The sequence below is a fragment of the Penicillium nucicola genome, assembly GCF_028828085.1.
Source record: "Penicillium nucicola strain IBT 29836 chromosome Unknown utg000006l, whole genome shotgun sequence".
Classification (NCBI taxonomy): domain Eukaryota; kingdom Fungi; phylum Ascomycota; class Eurotiomycetes; order Eurotiales; family Aspergillaceae; genus Penicillium; species Penicillium nucicola.
Window position 1 is genome coordinate 1,706,080 of NW_026643130.1, and position 20,114 is coordinate 1,726,193.

Below are 20,114 nucleotides of genomic sequence, written 5' to 3' on the forward strand. Positions count from 1 at the left end.
TTGTGGTATCAAGCATCGATGGTACCTGACTTGAGTATGCAGCCGCGGCCTGTTAAAGTTCTTTAGTGCCGCTTTTTGCACATGGAGATATCAGGAGAGCTCGGGTGGACCGTTGAAGTGGGAGTCATGCTGAGGAGGTGGCGGGACGATGGTGGGACGGTCGTGGAAAAGTCACGAGCCGAAGAGGCATAAACCTGCTTTGGTGAGGCGCGATGCGTGGGAACTGAAGAATTGTAGGTAAGGCCGGAAGAGAATGAGGATCGCCGTGATCGGACTGGGCTGCGAGGTCCGTGGTATGCGGTCGCTCCACTAAAGGGAATTGAATCCGAGGACGCTCGGTGACCTGTCAGTCGAGGTCGGACTGTGTACAAGTGTGAGAATTCGTAGTCATCGTCGCTGCTAGATCCGATATCAAAGATTGCTCGGTTGTTGTAAGACGCTGAGGATGTCCGGCGGTGGGTCCTCGGTTGCATTGACTCGAGTATTGAATCGTTTGATAGGAGAGGTGGGTTCTCGAGAGATACAGTACTGCGTGCTTTTCGCAATTCTCGGACTGGTGGTTGCCGTGACTGTCCACCGGAACGTCTCTTTTGCAGTTCAGGGTTGTGGGAACCACGCCGTCGATGATGTGCGCCTCTTCCGTTGCTTTCAATTGAGTCAATCGAGTGACGGGACAAGTTGGGCATTCGTGAATTGATCTGGCTCGGGCTGAAGGCTACCCGGGCCCGCATTGTCTGAATGGCACTATCTAAGGCAAGTTCGATAGCGCAGTGGTTCCGAATCCTGCTCAGCCGTGGCCATGTCGCCCGTTCGCCGCTGAGACATGCCGCAAGCATGAACTCGGTCGTCGGGTTCTCCAAGAGTCGGGGGAAGTGAGACGAACTTAGTTCCGGGTAGATGTTGATGTCGCCGTGATATTTCTGGTTTACAATGGAAGCGAACTTGGTCATCGATGTTGGGAAGACGCCGAGTTCTGAGAGGACATTCATTCGATGAAGAACTTCATCTTTTGCAAGGTGTGTCATGGTATTCATCCACCGAGGAATGAAGGATGGTCCTGCTTCTGCCTCGGCCTGGGGTCCTGCTTCCTTTGGTAGGAACGGTACCACATGGGGGTTGACTTGTGAGACGATAAAGTGGTTGACATTGAACATCTCTGACAATCGGGTCATTGGCAGATCACCGTCGACAGACCCATCAATATACTGTTTATGGAAATCGTTCCACGGCCCTGTTTCTCCTGTCAAAGGATCTTTGGCCATCAAGGTAAATGGTCTGAACACGAAAGGCACCGAGCATGACACGGCCCTTGATGAATATTAGCAGGAAGCACAGAGAAATATGAAGTATATCACTTACACAGCAGACCAGATCAACACATTCGGCGCGGAGATATAGTTCAGCAACCGTGGCAGCTCGTACATACCTGCACTTGAGACACAGATATTCAAAATCCTGCGTGTGCGGTTGTATGCTTCCTGAAAAGTCAGATCTCCAAGCCAGCTTCTGATAGTATTGGCCAAATGTGTTATGTCCAGGAAGGACCCGAACTTCAAAAAGCGAGTCATCTTCTGCAAAAGATTTTCTTCCTGGCCCTGCTCGTTGAAAACAGCGAAGTTTCCATGCACATAGGTATCCAACAACTCCGGCAATTCGTCATCCGTACGTGTACCGAAGACAGCGCACACAATACTACCAGCAGATGCACCTGAAATGATGCGAGGAATCATCTTGGCCTCGTAGAGGGCTTTGAGAACTCCAATGTGAGCCATTCCAAAAGTCGCGCCTCCGGAAAAGAGCAGCCCGCTTCGTCCAAAGGCCTGCCGGGCTGCGAGCAGCTGGTCCAGAATATACTTCAACTCCAGTCCATCGCAGCGATTATGCACCGACAGATCAACCAGCGTAGTAATCGTCTCTACGGCAGTAGTTATATACCGGTCAATCAGATCCTTGGTGCCAATATGTGAATGCCGATAAAGTGACGCATTGCTCATATGCGCGAGATCCCGACTCAGCGCGGTGCGCACGAGAAACAGCATCCGGCTCACATCACAACTAATCCGCGCCTCTTCCAGCTGCCGTAAGCGATCCTGTACAAGGAGAGGCTCGTATTCGGAGGATTCCAGCGTCTGTTTCCAAGCATTGTTGTCTTCTAGTTCGTCGAGCTCGCTGGCGCGACTGCGCCATTCCTCGTACGACACCGCCTGCAGTCCCGAGGATTGGTTAGCAGACTGTGACTCGACTCTGCAGGTGCGATCGTCCCAGCGTCAAGGTGCACGGCATGGACTTACATTTCTCATGTGCAGATACAAGATCTGTTTGCGATCCTCGATCTCGGCCTTGTGTTTCCGTTGCTCCTTCGTGAGGCCGTCGCGATAGGTGTGTAGGGTGTCGCCGGCCCAATTCCACGAGTCTTTGACTAGCGTTGATACGGCCGGTATCGATACCGCTCTGCGCAGAGATCGCGGGGGGTGGGGTTTTGTGAGAGCATGTTCTGCGTGGTCGTATGAGTTCTTGCGTCCATGATGGCACTGGACTATTGTGGAGTCGCCCAACACCGACATAGCAGGGTGCATCGGGAGCAAGCCATCCGGGGGTCTCAACATGTATCAAAATCTCAAAATATCAAGGGAACAGTAAGAACATGAAGAGTTGCAATACAGTCAAGAGTTAAGTAAACCGGGCGGTCTGAAAAACGTCACGAGGATCCGCCCGATCCATTTTCCCCGGAGTTGGGCCGCCTTCACTGTTCAGCCGTTCAGCGGAATCAACACCTTTTCACGGTATTTACGATTTAGTTCATACTATGGGAACCGGTAATCGCGGGCTATGCACTCTTCCCCATGATCTCACACATCATCTGGACACTCTCCAAACCCCGGTGGGGAAGTATTTGCCTCCCCGCGAAGATCCTTGATTCCTTGCTTGCAAAGGCAATGTTGGCAATGTTGGCAATGCTGGCAATTTCTTATTCGTCTCTTACATCACAGCCAATTTGACCTCATGTTCTCTGTTTCCATCTGATAAAATTCAAACTACTTATGTATCCCTAACTACATGCATCCTAGATCGCGAGCTTATCAGGACCCCTGGGGCCCTCCCCGGAGGGGCTTGTTCACATGCATGCAGCATGTGCACTTCGATCTTCATATGTCCAGGGACTCCGTATGCAATAGGTCAACCCGATTTGGTTTTAATAAATTTCCCCAAAGGTATCATATCTGACCAAGCCACACCTTCAAGGCATGTCTTGCCCGCTTTTCAACCCCATCTTCGCGCCAAAAGTGGCCCGCGCCATCGATTTTCCGAAATTGGAACTGACTGCGCGGCATGTGCGCCATCTCGTCTGACCACCTCTCCAGTTTCTCAGCAGAAATGAATGTATCCTGGTCGCCGAAGAGCGCTAAAGTGTGGTTGGTACTCTGCTGGTCTGCTGGACAGCAGGGGATCCGGATATCACTACCTGTATCCGTCTTCACGTTCAGCGATAAGGTCGAGAAGGAGGTTAGGAGGTGGCTAACTGGGGGTAGAAGCGGAGACACGAGCAGGTAGGAGATGGAGGTTGTCAATGCGGGCTTGGTGTCAGCTATACCATGACTGTGAGTCATTTGAAGTTTCTCTAGGGTGGATGTCGCTATCCGTATTGATGCTTTGCCTATCTCGGATTTTGGCGTTGGCTTGTGCTTGGAGGCTGGGGCTGTTAATGTCGGCCCGGGTCGGAAAAGGTCCAGTATAACTTCCGGTGATGGGACATGAGAGGCGATCAAAGACCCGTAGGAGTAGCCGCCCAGGATGAGGCTTACATCTGGACTTTCACTTCCGTCGGTCTTGTTGGGTTTGGATGAGTCTGCCTGATCACTTTGGCATAATGCAGACTTTAAGTGATGAAGATACTGCAACATGAATGTGTAGAATGAGATGTAATCTCCTAGCTCGGGCTTTGCAGTCCAGCTTGTTCGTCCTTCAGAATTTCCAGCTCCGCTGTTAAGTTTGTTAGCGACTTGGGCTTGTGACGCAACGCCAGAAGCAGCTGATAGTACCGGAAATTGAAGGTTCCGACAATGCAGTCTGACTGTAACAACTCACTGCCGACAAAACTCACGACAGGGTCATCATAGCATCCTCCCAAGGGTGCATATGGATGTGCGACGATGGCACCGCGAGTTGGCCAGGCTGCTGCTGAATGTATATTTTGGAACGCGGGTGGGAGATATAGGCGACATTCGAGCTGATTGCCATTATGAACTGAGGGAATCGTAAATGAAAAGGTCGGCAATGGAAGATCCATTGTTGTATGGATCTCACGATAGCCTTCGTGGCTTCAAAACTCGAAGCTGGTTGTTGGAAGGAATAAGTTGAAGTTGAAGTCTTCGAGGAGGTCTCGGGTCCGTCCCGAGGAGTTCGCGGTTTGGACGCAACATGCGCACGACTTTGATACTGGAACAACACCAAGATATATAATGAGACTGACACTGATTTACCCGTGAAACATACTTGGCTGGATGAGAGCTAGAATTAAACAATGTCTTTCAATACAGAATGTTGGAATATATGGTATCTCAAAATTTACTTAGACCGCAGCATGAATATGTCATAAGTCATTATATACCTCATCAGCTCAACCAAGATGGATCTGGTTCATCATCATCTTCTGATCTTGACCCAGTATCCGAATGATGAGGATCTGCATCCTTCAACAGATCAGCTGGAGGTTCCGGGTCGTCGTGAGCTAGTGCATCCTCATAGGGGGGCTGATGGTCCTCCTCCTGGCCCTGGTTCTCTGGGGAAAGATCACCAGGAGAAACAATCGATACTTCCTCTTCATGCATCGGCAAACCGAAAGCGGGACGAAGCATACCCCTTGCTTCTCGGAGAGCTTCTAGTTCGGTTGCAATGCAGCAAACTAATAGTTTCCAGTTCTTGTCTTCAGCGAGCTCCAAATGTGATTCAACGCGTTGAGTGGTTTTTTCCAAATCACCCAATATGTTCGCGACAACTTCGTCTTTGTGATCTGGCGATGCAGATCCTTCGGACTCGGTCGTTGGTGTGGTCATCTCAACATAGTGTCGCATGCTGGCCCTGAGGCGCTTCTCAAAGCCAGTGACGTCGGCCACTGTTTGCTTCCACACGCCGCCTCCTTCTTCCAATGCCTGGATCTCTCCATCCACTTTCTGTTGTCTACTGCGCAAACCAGCTTGCTCGGTGTTCCAATGTTCCCGTGCCATGTCAAGTGTGCGGCGCTTAGGATTCAAGGAGTGGAAGGTCGATTCGCTTGGACGTTGCGACAAGGGTTGAATAGGAGGGTCTCGGAGGTACTTTCGGATATCGCAGTCGAGTATAGAGAGAGATTCAGTATAAGAAGATAGTTTGGCGTCGACCGAATTGTTGATATATGAAATTTCACTGACAAGATGACGATGTTTAGCTTTCATCTCATATAGTCTGGTCTCCAGTTCATGAATGTCAGTCGCGAGGATCCGAGCCTCTTCTTCTAGTTGCTTTGAATGTTGGCTCTCCTGATCGCCATGTATAGAGGCAATGGCTTCTTCGAGACCTGCTCTTTTTGAAAGAAAGCTTTGTATCTCATGCAGCGCACTTTCTCTATCGTCTGTTTGACTTGTAATAATCCCTCGTTCTTCCTCTCGCAGCTTCAGTAGGTCATAGATCGATTGAAAGATACCATTTCGAGCAGCCTGAAGTCCAATTTTCTTGGGCGCAGGTTGTCTGGAGGGAATCGCAGAAGGAGATTGCGATCGACCGGCTTTGGAAGTGTTCGGACTGAGGCTTCTGCTGGAGGCTTCATCTGACCGAGGTCCTGCGAGCCCAGACAGAAGTCCGTCGCTTTGCGCATCAATGAGAACCTGAAGATTGCACTGTATGTGTTTCGTCTGGCGTTCAACATATAAAAATGGGTCATGATGGTACGTTGAAGCAGCTGCCGGGACTGGCGGTAGTCTTTTATCACGAAAGGATTGTTGGAGGAGTGTTGACATGGTGGACGGGTAAGTGTGGCAGGCCGAGCTTCAAACTGGAGTTGGAGCTACGTGGCCCTGGGAAAGACGACTATTTAATAGGTCTTCGGCATGGATCAGCCAGCTGTAAATAATATCAGCAGACTAAGAAAAGAAGCAGCTCGCCTGGTGATCCCAAGTCCGTCCGCGGCCTTGCAGCAAGTGGACACGTGATGCGCACAGTCAGCAGTCAGCTCTCCCGTCAACGTCAGTCTCGCGCCTGCAAGCTTCTGTTGTCTGCTTCCAGCTTCCATTTGTACGTGCCCTTCATCCATTTCGTCTCTTTCATTCAATCATATTTTGTATTCGTCGTCAAATTCTCATTTATTGGGGCACCTGAAAACCCCTTTGTACCTTATTCGACCCTGGGGCTGAATCACTGTTCCCCAAGCTCCCTCCCGATCCACGTTGCTTCACCACAGCAACAACAAACCAATCTATCCTCGAAACTCATCCCGCGAATCTCGACGCGAGCCGTCTATCCTGATCAAGATGGTCGGACTCGTATCGGCCGCCGGTTTGGTCGGATTCCTCTCAGAGCCTGACCCAGAGCTTAAGGTCTTTGCATTGAAGTCATTAGATTCTCAGATCGATCTATTGTGGACAGAAGTTGTGAACGCCGTTCCTGATATGTGAGTTCTCTCTACAGCACAGTCGTGCCAGATTGATCAGTCTTCGCTGTTGCGCCATTCTGGCCGAGCCCGACCGATGACTGGACCCCTGCTAACTCTCATACAGTGAGGCTCTCTATGAAGACGAATCTTTCCCAGAGCGCGGTCTCGCTGCACTAGTTGCCTCGAAGGTGTACTATCACCTGCAGGAATATAATGAAAGCATGGTTCTCGCTCTGGGCGCCGGAAAGCTGTTCAAGTTGGAGAATGGAGGCGAATATGAGGAGACCATCATCGGTAAGTTGGGAACAATCATCTTAATATTCAATCTCGGTGTTTAATACTTGGTCCAATATAGCGAAATGCGTCGACACTTTCATCTCTCTATCCGCTGCCCAACGGCCTACCGCCGATCAATCCGGCAACCTGAATACCGCGTTCCCATCATCAGGCGAGGGCGCCACCAGCACATCTGCAAGCCTCACATCTCCCATCACACCGTTCTCGAAGTCCGCTTTGCCATCAAAGTCATTGCTCTCTCGCGCCGAAGTTCCTGGTGTGGACGCCGCCCACCCTGGTGGCGACGACACAAGTGTTCAGCACGAGGAGACCCCCCTCGTACTGAAGCGTGGTGTTCAGAGTCAACTTCAGAATGTTATTGAGCGTTTGTTCGAAGAATGCTTCCGCCAGAAGCGATACCGTCAAGTTATTGGAATTGCTATCGAGGCCAAGAGCCTGGATGTTCTCCGCATGGCTATCCTTCGCGCCAGCTCCGATGAGAAGCAGCAGCAGGGCGACTCTCGCAGCAGCGAGGAGTTGATGGAGTATGTTCTAGATATTTGCATGGGTATTGTCCAAGAGCGGGCCTTCCGCAGCGAGGTTTGTCATTCCAAGGCCCCGTTTCTGACGCAAGTCAACTAAATCTGGTCCCTCCTAGATTCTCAAACTCATTCTGGAACTTCTGAACGAGATTCCCGCGCCTGACTACTTCTCGATCGCCAAATGCGTTGTCTTCCTTAATGAACACTCTATGGCTTCCGTCATTCTTCGCCAGCTGGTTGAGAAGGGTGACTCCCGTTCCCTTGCGGTAGCTTACCAAATCTCATTCGACCTTTACGATAACAGCACACAAGAGTTTCTTCAGAAGGTTCGGCAAGAAATTGCTGAGCTCGTACCGGAAACCGAGACAGACAAGGAGAACCTGGATGAGAATGGTGAGCCCAAGGAGTCTGACGCATTACTTGTAGACCAGGGAAGCTCTTCTCGGCCTTCGGGTGATAACGACCTGCCAGATGATGCAATCACAGCATTTAAGAACATCCTCCAGATTCTCGACGGTATCAAGACAATCCAGCTTAACCTGGAGTTCTTATACCGAAACAACAAGGCGGATATCGCGATTCTGAACAAGATCCGCGACAGCCTCGAGGCTCGCAACTCTATCTTCCACACTGCAGTGACACTATCAAATGCCTTCATGCACGCAGGAACCACCCATGACAAGTTCTTCCGTGATAACCTGGAATGGCTCGGCAAGGCAGTCAACTGGTCCAAGTTCACTGCTACTGCTGCATTGGGCTGTATCCACCGCGGCAACCTTAGTCAAGGCCAGAAGCTCTTGCAGCCTTATCTGCCCCGTGAGCACATTGCCGGTGTTGGAGGCTCTGGATCTGTGTACAGCCAGGGTGGTTCGCTGTATGCCTTCGGTCTCATCTACGCCAACCACGGTGGCATGGCCGTTGACATCATCCGTGATCATTTCAAGAAGGCGACCGAAGAAGTTGTTCAACACGGTGGTGCTCTTGGTCTAGGTGTTGCCGGCATGGCCACAGGCGATGAAGGCATCTTCGAAGACCTGCGAACTGTTCTCTACACTGATTCCGCTCTCAACGGAGAGGCTGTCGGTCTTTCTATGGGTCTTATCATGCTTGGCACTGGTAACATGAAGGCACTTGAGGACATGATTCAATACGCCCACGAAACTCAGCACGAGAAGATCGTTCGTGGTCTCGCCATGGGTATGGCCTTGATCATGTACGGTCGCCAGGAAGGTGCCGATGAGCTGATCAATGGTCTGCTCGGCGACCCTGACCCTACTCTCCGCTATGGTGGTATCATGACCATCGCCCTTGCTTACTGTGGCAGTGGAAGCAACAAAGCAGTCCGCAAGCTTCTCCATGTTGCGGTCAGTGATGTCAACGATGATGTCCGTCGTGTTGCCGTTCTCAGCTTGGGCTTCATTTTGTTCCGCAAGCACCAGAGCGTTCCTCGCATGGTCGAGCTACTTTCTGAGTCGTACAACCCTCACGTCCGTTACGGTGCCGCTATGGCCCTTGGTATCTCTTGCGCCGGAACAGGCCTTGATGAGGCCATTGATCTCTTGGAACCCATGCTCAAGGACTCAACCGACTTCGTTCGTCAAGGTGCCCTGATCTCTCTCGCCATGGTTCTCGTTCAGCAAAATGAGGCTATGAACCCCCGTGTAACCAGTCTTCGCAAGACTATGATGAAGATGCTTGGTGATCGCCATGAAGATGCCATGGCCAAGTTTGGTTGCGCCATTGCTCTCGGTATCATTGATGCCGGTGGTCGTAACTGCACCATCAGCCTGCAGACCCAGACTGGTAACCTCAACATGCCTGGTATCGTTGGTGTCGCCGTCTTCGTCCAGTATTGGTACTGGTTCCCTCTCACACACTTCCTGTCCCTCAGCTTCACCCCCACATCCGTCATTGGTGTTGACCAGAAGCTCGAGGTCCCTCACTTCAAGTTCCACAGCAACACGCGTCCCAGTCTCTTCGACTATCCCCCTGAGCAGCAGGTGAAGACTGAGGAAGCTCCCGAGAAGGTGAAGACTGCTGTTCTATCTACCACTGCTCAAGCCAAACGCCGAGCTCAGCGTCGGGAGAAGCAAGCTCGCCGTGAGAGCATGGACATTGATCAGACCCCTACCACACCAAAGGTCTCTGATCAGCTACCGGATGCCATGGAAACTGAAGATTCTAAGGCTGAAGGCGAAGAGGGAACCGAGACCGAGAAGGCTGCCTCCGAGGGCCAGAAGAAGAAGGCGGAACGGGAGAAGGTTGGATACGAGTTGGACAACCTGTCAAGGGTACTGCCGGCTCAGCTTAAGTACCTCACTTTCCCCGACCCACGATACGAGCCGGTCAAGAGGGTATGTTCAATTCACTCTACTGTCAGAATCTTTGCTAACTGAATTTTGCAGCCCACTGGCGGTGTTGTTGTTGTCCTTGACAAACAGCCCGATGAGCCTCGCGAAGTTGTTGAGCTTAAGGCCAGCAAAGAAGCTCGCCCACCACCTCCTCAGACCGAAACCCTTCAGGATCGCCTGCAAGCCGCCATCGGCACCGCCGCCCTGCAAACTCCTCAACGAGCTGATGCTCGGGCTGCCCTGTCCGCGGCTACCTCTGGTGGAGCCGCCACTGCTGCTGGTGTCCTAACGGCGGTGGATGAAGATGAAGAAGGTGTGGAGGACGCGCCCTGCCCCGACGAATTCTCGTATGAGTCAGACGGCGAGGAAGAGTAAGGGGACGCGTCGTTGAATCATGGTGCTGGATGTATTACTAGACTAATCAGGTTGTCTACCTGGACCTGATCTATTGGGAGCTGTTACTCTCAACCGATTCATATGAGACTTCCTTTGTTTTATTCACTTTTACCCTGCACTGTATTCTCTACGTAGCGTTGGTCTGCACCTAGAATCCCTGAAGTAGTATGTATGCCTTGATTTGAAATCGTCATAGCGGGCGTCTCGTGGGCGTGTTTGAAATTGGACTCCAGGGTAGATACTTGCACATGCAAAACATGGGAGTCTGCTACGATTCAAAGTTGAACTCGTGTGTGGATTGTTGTTCTATACAATCGATTTTTCGTGGAATAAACCCGAATGATCTACGGCATACAGCGCTCGCTTGGAAGACCTCAATTGTTTCATTGTCTACACTCGACAACTAGAGCAATTGTGATGCTATACTCATCGATCACATGCTCTGCCTCTCACCGCCCTGCACGTGTCTCTGCCTCGGCATTCTGACTATGACGCACTTTGAGCCAATAAACAGTTCAAGAACGGGGATGACCGAAACGATCAGCAGATGATAGGCATTCTCACGATTTGCATTATCTGGAGCATGTGAACTGAGTGTCATACTCCGAGGCCCCCTTTGAACGACAGCCCCCTTTGAACGACACTTCTCCTGGTTTGGAATATCTCCCGAACTAACCGGAAAATATTTATGTGACCCCGGACTCCATATATCTTTCCTCTAGCTTCCCCGGACTTGATTTTTCTTCTTCTCTCCCCACCTGACACCCTTTACTAAATTCTATCTTTGTCTCCTCGCCCATTCCTACCTCTTAGCCCCACCATGGCGAAGACATTCAGCAAAGACGACGTCGCGTCGCATGGCAAAGGCGACAACCTGTGGATCGTGATCGACGAGGACGTCTACGATGTCTCTAAGTTCCAAGACGAACACCCTGGTATGTCCAAAGTCATGCGCTGTCTTGCATCAGAGACTCCAAGCTAACTTTCCTATTTTGAACAGGCGGAAAGAAGAGTATGTTGTATCTGTGGCCAATCGCCACCTTCAAGAGCAAGATATTGACTATGCATGTTTAGTTCTTCAGCGGGTTGCCGGCAAGGACGCTTCGAAGCAATTTTGGAAATATCACAACGAGGGCATTTTAAAGAAGTACAAGGGCCAGCTGCAGATTGGTTCATTGGATACCAAGAAGGTTGTTGAGTCGGCGCCGGCGCCGGCGCCTGCTCCTAAGAAGGCTGCTTCTGAACCTAAGCCTCAGCCCGAAGCCTCTTCTTCTGTGACGCCGCCTGCTACTGGTGCGCCGCAAGATCCTTATGGAGACTTGATTCCTTTCGCCGACCCTTCATGGTATCAGGGTGTGAGTTTTGCCACCTCGCTCAAATTTGGATGCACAGCGACTAATTTGTAATAATTTCGCCTTTAGTATGCCTCCCCTTACTTCAATGATTCCCACGCCGCTCTCCGAGACGAAGTCCGCCAGTGGGTTGAGTCCGAGATTGAGCCATATGTGACCGAATGGGATGAGGGCAAGGAGGTCTCGCCTCATATCTACAAGCAGATGGGTGAACGCGGATACTTGGCCGGTTTGTTGGGTGTCGACTACCCCGTGAACCACACCCCGCATCGCGTGCAGTCGGTGTCACCAGATCGCTGGGATTTGTTCCACGAGATGCTGTTGACCGATGAACTGTCACGTGCAGGCAGTGGCGGTCTGGTTTGGAACTTGATCGGAGGTTTTGGCATTGGATGCCCACCCTTGGTCAAGTTCGGTAAGAAGTCGCTGGTTGACCGAATTCTGCCGGGCATCTTGGCCGGTGACAAGCGTATCTGTCTTGCCATCACCGAGCCCGATGCGGGCAGTGATGTTGCCAACTTGGGCTGCGAGGCTAAGCTGAGCGAAGATGGCAAGCACTACATTGTCAACGGCGAGAAGAAGTGGATCACAAACGGTATCTGGTCCGACTACTTCACCACCGCTGTGCGCACCGGGAAGCCCGGCATGAACGGTCTCAGTGTCCTCCTCATCGAGCGCGAAGCCGGCGGTGTCAGCACTCGCCGTATGGACTGCCAAGGTGTCTGGTCCAGCGGCACAACCTACGTTACCTTTGAAGATGTCAAGGTCCCAGTCGAGAACCTGATCGGCAAGGAGAACCAAGGCTTCAAGGTGATCATGACAAACTTTAACCACGAGCGTATCGGAATTGTCATCCAGTGCCTGCGCTTCTCGCGCGTCTGCTATGAGGAATCCATGAAGTATGCCCACAAGCGCAGAACCTTCAACAAGCCCCTCATTGAACATCCAGTCATTCGTATGAAGCTCGCCCACATGGCTCGCCAGATCGAGGCCACATACAACTGGCTTGAGAACATGATCTTCCAGTGCCAGTGCATGGAAGAGACAGAAGCCATGCTCAAGCTGGGCGGTGCCATCGCCGGTCTGAAGGCCCAGTCTACAACCTGCTTCGAGTTCTGCGCTCGTGAGGCCAGTCAGATCTTCGGTGGGTTGAGCTACAGCCGTGGTGGACAAGGTGGTAAGGTCGAGAGACTCTACCGTGATGTTCGTGCTTATGCCATTCCCGGTGGTAGTGAGGAGATCATGCTTGACCTGAGTATGCGCCAGAGCTTGCGTGTTCATGGCATGTTTGGCATGAAGCTATAAAGCATTTTTTTCGGTGTTGATCTTTGGATTGGCGATAGATATTTGCCCACATTCTTGATTTACTGTTGCTTTGATCTTTGGCTAGATATCCTTTCGTCTGTGACGAGTTTGTTACAGGTTGATTTGCTGTGATTTGTCTTGTATCATACATTGACTTCTTTTGTATATTTTTCGTGGTGTTTTGGTGAGATCACCGGCACTTCTACAATCTTTGTTTCATAGTATTTCGGATTTTGAGATATACCATTTTTCTTCCATAAACAATCTGTCCTCTGCAAATACAAGTCTTCGACTAACACATTGGAACACAGAAACAGTGGGGATATCTGGCGAGATCCAGAAATGCCCACCTGACAATTCGAGTGCTTGCTGATCTCTTTGTCTGTAATCTGTATACTTCACTGCCGAGGTTTGCTTCACTCGTCGTTCTTCGATAGAAGGCACTGACCATGACACGTCGGCAAGAATCCGACCTTTTCCTACAACTTACTAGAATAGCGGGCATGTCAATTGTATGCTACTCCGTCGATTATACTCGACACTTTCAATGTTGACTTTGGACCAGGAACGAGGGAAATCCCTGGTCTTTTCTGCCCTTTCTTTCACTTTCTTTGTTGTCAGCCTTTCCAACCCCCTTTGATGCGAATTTGTATTTAGATGAAACAAAGATGAGATGGGGAGCCCTTCGCCTTACTTCAGATGAAATTATATAACCATATGATCCCGCGTTGAATCTGAAGCAAGTATCTATCCATCATGGAAGGCCCGACGCCGGTTGGCCCAATGTCATTTACCCCCATAGCCATCGACCCATACCATCCTCTTCTGCAGAGAATCCATGAAGATGGAACCATCACTGCTTTCCCACCTAGCGCGCTCGTGATGGTCATGATGATTGCCGATCGAATCCGCCATCACCATGAACCCGGCTATGGCCATGTTCTGTATCCTGAATTCAAGGGTGCGCGTGGCATTGGTACTCAGTGGGTTGGAATCCTCGAACGAACTCGGCCAGACAGAAGAGCCATTGCGCTCACTGTCAAAGAATTGGATCTCACCACTATGCCTGAGGACATGTTTAGGCTTCTCCTCCCCATGCTACTCAACTTCATACCTGACAAGCCAAGCACAACGGACCTTCATGCGCTGCATGTATTCATCGACGAGGTACCAAGGCTGTCGGTGATGGCGTGGGAATGGCTCCAAAATGATCTAGGTGCACAATATCTCAAGGGACACTTTCGGCCGTCTCTAGTCTATCCAGATTTCCAGACAGCTTACAAGGATATCAACATGATCACTTTCCACCGCAAAGCTAGTGACTTGGTGTGCACATCTCAAAAGACCCTTTTCTATGACTCTATAATGAGGAGCCATTGCACTTATTGTATCTCAATGGCAGGCCGGCTTGGTTTATGCAATACCATCGGATATGATATATACGGAAGATCTGCTCTCCATGCCGCAATTGAAGCAGAAATAGGCGCTGAATTAACAGAAAGCGAAGAAGGCCTGATACTGTTTTTACTTGACGAAATCTTGAACGCAGGGGTCGACCCCAGACATTTCCCGACAAGCATCGATGGCCTGTCCATCCCACACCATGTGGCGCGTACTCGAGATCCACAATTGTTCATGGCGATGACCCGAAAGCTGAGCGAGAAAGGCTTTCCTCTACTTCTTTGGAACGATGATGGCCTCAAGCTTCAGCTGTGTAGCTTCGCTAGTCGATACATGGCTGAATGGCTGTGGCGATATGAGAAATTCAACATTGCCTGGCTTCCGAGGAATACGCTTCCCTACCATCTTCCCCCGGATGGCGATGAGATACAGGGCAATTCACCGTTTGGTCACTCGTTCAACAGGGATGCTGCTTATGGCGATCCTATTGAACATTCGTTTTTCAGCCGTCGGCCTAGTAGGGGCGATTTCGCTAGAGCTTATGTGCATGACCCCGACATTCCTCCTCGGTTTGGTGATCGTGGTCCTCTTCTTAAGAACACCGCGCCTGCAGCTAGACCTCCAGGGGGGCTGATTATAACTCAGGTTGGTGATGATGAAAACGACGAGCAGAGCGAAAGCGAGGCCATAGATCACGATGATTCTCATGTGAGTTTCAGTTCTCGAACAACAAGAACGAGCAGTCCAAATCGCTCAGATCATCCCGATGACAGCTCAGATGATGAATACTCCAATAACCGACGGCCACCTACATCTCGAACGATCTGGCACCGGGCCATTGAGAATCCCAATGGTGCCGATATTCTGAGATGGTTGAATGAACACTCCGACGTGGCACCAACAACAAGAGACAATTTCAATCTGAACGAGAAGTCCGACGAGGACGATGACCAGCAACCCCGGGTGGGCATAAAACCTCTCATTGCCGCCGTCCAAGGAAACCAGCCAGCAACAATCAAATGGTTCTGTGATCAAGAACCCCACGGCATGATCCCACACTCAGGGGCAGCAAACTATGCTGCTTCCAATCTGTACTCCAACTGCGTGCAGATTCTCGATATCGTCCTGTCTCGTCTCAACAAAGATGCCTGGCGTGATGCTAAACAGATCAAACTAATCTACTGGCATATAATTATTGCGTATAATAATGCCCATATGCATTGGTTCACGGAGCTCCCGCGTGGACCGGAACGAAATGCCAAGATCAGCTTGTTGAGAGAGGCCACCAGGGGGAAGTTTCGCGTGCTCAATCGGCGAATGAGGCCGTTTTGGTATACTTTTCGAAAGTCAGCTGAGATCCACTGGCTGCTTCAGTTTGGCGAGCTGCAAGAGGATGCTTGGATTAGAGATCGATTGCTTGAAAATGAGTTCAACAGCGCTTATCAGAATGACTTTTCGTTAGGTACTCAACCGTGGAATGCAGGCCATGACCAGGAGCCGCTCGATAGCAGGTAGAGCTATTGTCTGGTGTCTTGGTGGTCAAGTTAGAGGTATTAAGTTTCTTGTTTGGTGAATCTAGCCATGGTACTTATGTTCAAGATGCTCAGTTGTGGTGCATCGTCGTGGCTTTCATATAGATCTGCTTCTCGTATGTCTGACATAGGGCACCGTTCTTTGTTCCAAAACTACGTAGAAGTGACACATTGCTTTGAGCAGCCAGTAGCAATTTCAATAGAATTTTTTATGGAGATTCGAATGGCATTCCAAATGCGCAGGACTTCTACTTCTCAACCGGTGCTCCAGAAGGGAAATATGTTGTTTTGTTGGTCGTCCAGGTTATGTATAGACATGATTACCTGGGTCCTGTGCTCAAAGCTCTTATGCTGCATAGAGAAGAGATGGATATATATGAGTAGTTAAACATCTGTAGTTATTGGTATTGAGAACACGAAAGTGTTATAGAGTGCTGGAGCTGAAAACGAAGTTGGAAGTGATGTATGGCGAGGCATAGCAACCACTGACGCAGCAATGAAGCCTCACCTGGGCAACTTGACTTGACTTTCTGATTCAACTCCTCCTTTCTCCTTTCTCAGCTGACTTCCCTCCGGAGAAAGGTTCGGAATCCCTTGCGCACACATTTTCATTTGAAGCCCGAGATTTGTTCTTTGTAGGCGGTCACAGAATTCGGTGATTGCCCGCAGAGCTCGATTGTCTGCTGCCCTTCTCTCCGATCGCGCACTTCAACTCAATCCCAACGATTCGATCTGACACCGATTGGACCCGGCTGTCCCTTGAAAGTGTTCCGGGTCAATCTTTTTTCCAGCTTCATTCGATCTTTTCAACCGAACACAGCGTGGTTTCCTTAGCTTAGGTACGTGGTTTCTCGGGAGCTTTCACTTGTTGTCTTACACTAACCCCGGCTGGCATTGTTTAGAAACCCTTTGATACCCTGAATCGCCGGTCCAAGTTATCCACAGCGCGACCGGTTTCCCAGTGATACCCCGTCCAACCACCTCGACCATGTCCAACTTTCTCAACCAGGACTTCGGGTCCGACGACGAGGAAGATGAATTCAACCCCGCCCCTCAGGACGACTCTGATGCCGAGGAGCCCAGAGCCAAGGTGAGTTTGCCACGTGCCAAGTTTTGGTCAGGACGAAATTAATAAATGAATCTAGCCTGCCAAGAAAGAGAGATACGGCCGCGACCACGAGGACCGAGATGCCCACGATGAAGAGGACGACGCCAAAGATGCCGAGGATGACGACGAGGGCGATAACCAAGGAGACGACGATGACGAGGAAGACGAGGAGGATGAAGATGAAGAAGAGGCAGTGGTGCGTTTCCACGATTGGCCTCTTGTCGAACCTAGACTTACTTGATTCTCATTTTAGAGCCGTCGCCCGCGCAAGAAGATGAAGGCCAGCAACCCTTTCATTGAAATTGAAGCCGGTGTCGACGAAGAAGAGGACGAAGCCGAAGATGAGGAGGATGAGCTCGCCGAATTTGGCATGGAAACCCACCCCGATGATCTCGATGTGCTACCCGGAGGCACCGAGACAGACGACCGCCGTCACAGACAATTGGATCGTCAACGCGAGATTGACGCCAGCATGGACGCAGAGAAGCAGGCACAGATGCTCAAAGAGCGATACGGACGGAACCGTGCTGCAGCTTCAGATGCGCTCGTTATTCCGAAGCGACTGCTTCTTCCCAGTGTGGAGGATCCCAGTATTTGGGGTTGCCGCTGCAAACCCGGCAAGGAGAAGGAAGTTGTATATTCGATCCAGAAACGTCTCGAGGAACGCCCAGCAGGCTCCCGCAACCCGATCCGTATCATTTCGGCCTTTGAGCGTGGCAATGTTATGCAGGGTTGGTTTTATTGTGAAGCCCGCAGACAGGCCGATATCATCGAGGGGTTGGAGGCTATCAACTTCTACTACCCATCACAGAAGATGACCCTGGTCCCTGTGAAGGAGATGCCAGATCTTTTCCGCGTTCAAAAATCCGAGGAGCTCTTGCCTGGTGGCTGGGTCCGTATCAAGCGCGGTAAATACTCTGGTGATCTAGCACAGATCGAGGAAGTCGAAACAAATGGACTGAATGTGACTGTTCGTTTGGTTCCTCGGTTGGACTACGGAATGAACGAAGACGCTCTTGGTGCCCCTCCTGTTGATTCCAAGCGCAAGCGTGGTGCGGCCAACGCAGTTCGTCCCCCACAGCGCCTCTTCAGCGAGGCAGAGGCAAAGAAGAAGCACGCCAAGTATCTCTCGTCTACTTCAGGTCTCGGTGGAAAATCATGGAACTACCTCAATGACAACTACGTCGACGGTTTCCTCATCAAGGACATGCGTGTTCAGCACTTGGATACCAAGAATGTCAACCCCAGGCTAGAGGAAGTCACAATGTTTGCCCGTGGAGGCGAAGACGGCACTGCCAACCTTGACTTGGCTTCGCTCGCTGAGACCCTTAAGAAGTCTACTGCCGAGGAAGCGTATCAACCGGGTGATCCAGTTGAGGTCTACCGAGGTGAACAGCAGGGCCTTATTGGTCGCACGGTATCAACTCGGGGTGAGATTGTTTCTCTTCAAGTAACCGAGGGTGATTTGGCTGGACAGACAATTGACGCGCCCGTTCGTACCCTTCGCAAACGGTTCAGAGAGGGTGATCACGTCAAGGTTATTGGAGGCAGTCGTTATCAAAACGAATTGGGCATGGTGGTCCAGGTCAAGGACGACACAGTCACCCTGCTCAGCGATATGAGTATGCAGGAGATCACAGTTTTCAGTAAGGATCTTCGACTTTCTGCCGAGATGGCCGCCGATGGACAACTTGGTATCTATGATGTTCACGATCTGGTTCAGCTTGATGCTGCCACTGTTGCCTGTGTCATTAAAGTGGACCGCGAGTCGCTCCGCGTTGTGGACCAGAATGGCTCTGTTCGGAATATCCTTCCCACCCAGATTGCATCCAAAATCACTCCTCGCCGTGATGCAGTTGCTACTGATAAGAACGGTGCGGAAATTCGACTTGGCGACACCGTGCGCGAGCTCTACGGAGAGCAGCGGAGTGGAGTCATCCGCCATGTTCATCGTTCCTTCCTTTTCTTGCACAACAAGGCCCAGGCTGAAAATGCTGGTATCACTGTGGTGCGGACGACAAGCGTTGTCACTGTTTCAGCACGAGGTGGCCGACCTGCCGGACCTGATCTGACAAAGATGAACCCGGCCTTGGCTATGCAAACACCCGGCGGTGGCGGTGCTCAAATGCCACCACCTCGTCGTGGCCGCGACAGATTGCTTGGCAAGACCGTGACTATCCGCAAGGGTCGTTATAAGGGCCTTGTCGGTATCGTCCGTGATGCCGATGACAGCTCTGCCCAGGTCGAGCTTTACACATCCAACAAGCCCGTTCACATTCAAAGAGACATCCTCACCGTCAAAGATCCCATCACCAAACAATCCCTGGATATGGGTGGTGGCCGTGGCAGAGGGTCTCGCACTCCATTTGGGTCAAATGGTCCCCCGTCGAGAGAAGGTGGATGGGGCGGTGGTCGCACTCCAATGGCTGCTGCCGACTCCTCCAGAACCCCTGCCTGGGGTGGTGCAGGTGGATCTAGAACTCCTGCTTGGGGTAACGCCAGTGGCTCTCGCACACCAGCATGGAAGAACGATGGTTCTCGCACCTCAAATCCTTACGAAGGAAACCGCACCGCCTACGGAGGAGTGGGCAACCGTACACCAGCATGGAACTCTGGATCAAAGACACCTTACGACTCCAGCTCTGGCTTCGACGCCTTTGCCTCCGGCTCTCGGACTCCCGCCTGGGGCAGCGCCGGCGCCAACACAGGAAACCGCACCCCAGCTTGGGGCGGCAGCTCCAGCGGCCGAGACCAGCGCGACTTCGATGATGCCCCAACACCCGGTGGAGGCTACTCTGCCCCCACACCAGGCGCTTACGCTGCTCCGACCCCCGGTGCAGCAACCCCTGGAGCATGGCCTGAAAGTGCCCCTACACCTGGCGGTGCGTTCAGCGCACCAACTCCCGGCGGCCCCTCAAAGCGGGACTACGACGCTCCTACTCCTGCGGCTTATGATGCACCCACTCCTGCTATGGGTGGTGCGGCTGCTACCCCTGGTGCATATGATAACGGACCTCGATATGATGACTCGCCCAGCCCGTGATCCGGTTACTAAAGAGTTTCTTTCCTTGCGTCCCATTTCTTTTCAAGCACAAAAGGCTTCTCCATTCCATCTGCTTTTTTTCTTCGAGATATCTAGGATTGGACCGGTTTTGCATATGTATTCTACTTAGTGAAATTATTTCCTCAGAACAGCAGTGATCAGCAAATGAATCATCATTCTAGC

At 51.2% G+C, this 20,114-nt stretch overlaps 7 protein-coding genes across 7 annotated transcripts; 4 read left to right on the forward strand and 3 right to left on the reverse strand.

The window, feature by feature from the left end:
* Positions 1-62: 62 nt before the first annotated feature.
* N7511_006652 (putative Patatin family phospholipase) lies at positions 63-2,606 on the reverse strand (the record flags this gene model as incomplete). The annotated part of the gene is made up of 3 exons (XM_057129029.1): positions 63-1,308; positions 1,360-2,204; positions 2,292-2,606. 3 exons carry the CDS (start codon positions 2,604-2,606, stop codon positions 63-65), a joined length of 2,406 nt encoding a protein of 801 aa, XP_056983585.1.
* A 609-nt stretch (positions 2,607-3,215) lies between these two features.
* Positions 3,216-4,288, reverse strand: N7511_006653 (uncharacterized protein; the record flags this gene model as incomplete). Its single annotated transcript, XM_057129030.1, has 2 exons — positions 3,216-3,981; positions 4,041-4,288. 2 exons carry the CDS (start codon positions 4,286-4,288, stop codon positions 3,216-3,218), a joined length of 1,014 nt encoding a protein of 337 aa, XP_056983586.1.
* Positions 4,289-4,613: 325 nt separating this feature from the next.
* On the reverse strand, positions 4,614-5,993 carry N7511_006654 (uncharacterized protein; the record flags this gene model as incomplete). Its single annotated transcript, XM_057129031.1, has 1 exon — positions 4,614-5,993. One exon carries the CDS (start codon positions 5,991-5,993, stop codon positions 4,614-4,616), a length of 1,380 nt encoding a protein of 459 aa, XP_056983587.1.
* Positions 5,994-6,503: 510 nt separating this feature from the next.
* Positions 6,504-10,169, forward strand: N7511_006655 (proteasome regulatory particle base subunit RPN2; the record flags this gene model as incomplete). The annotated part of the gene is made up of 5 exons (XM_057129032.1): positions 6,504-6,643; positions 6,750-6,919; positions 6,981-7,501; positions 7,560-9,797; positions 9,849-10,169. 5 exons carry the CDS (start codon positions 6,504-6,506, stop codon positions 10,167-10,169), a joined length of 3,390 nt encoding a protein of 1,129 aa, XP_056983588.1.
* An 841-nt stretch (positions 10,170-11,010) lies between these two features.
* On the forward strand, positions 11,011-12,847 carry N7511_006656 (putative acyl-CoA dehydrogenase; the record flags this gene model as incomplete). The annotated part of the gene is made up of 4 exons (XM_057129033.1): positions 11,011-11,125; positions 11,191-11,202; positions 11,265-11,545; positions 11,612-12,847. The coding sequence occupies 4 exons, from the start codon at positions 11,011-11,013 to the stop codon at positions 12,845-12,847; spliced, it is 1,644 nt and encodes a 547-aa protein (XP_056983589.1).
* A 756-nt stretch (positions 12,848-13,603) lies between these two features.
* Positions 13,604-15,763, forward strand: N7511_006657 (uncharacterized protein; the record flags this gene model as incomplete). The annotated part of the gene is made up of 1 exon (XM_057129034.1): positions 13,604-15,763. One exon carries the CDS (start codon positions 13,604-13,606, stop codon positions 15,761-15,763), a length of 2,160 nt encoding a protein of 719 aa, XP_056983590.1.
* Positions 15,764-16,768: 1,005 nt separating this feature from the next.
* Positions 16,769-19,931, forward strand: spt5 (transcription elongation factor spt5; the record flags this gene model as incomplete). The annotated part of the gene is made up of 3 exons (XM_057129035.1): positions 16,769-16,870; positions 16,926-17,084; positions 17,142-19,931. The coding sequence occupies 3 exons, from the start codon at positions 16,769-16,771 to the stop codon at positions 19,929-19,931; spliced, it is 3,051 nt and encodes a 1,016-aa protein (XP_056983591.1).
* Between the last annotated feature and the right edge of the window lie 183 nt (positions 19,932-20,114).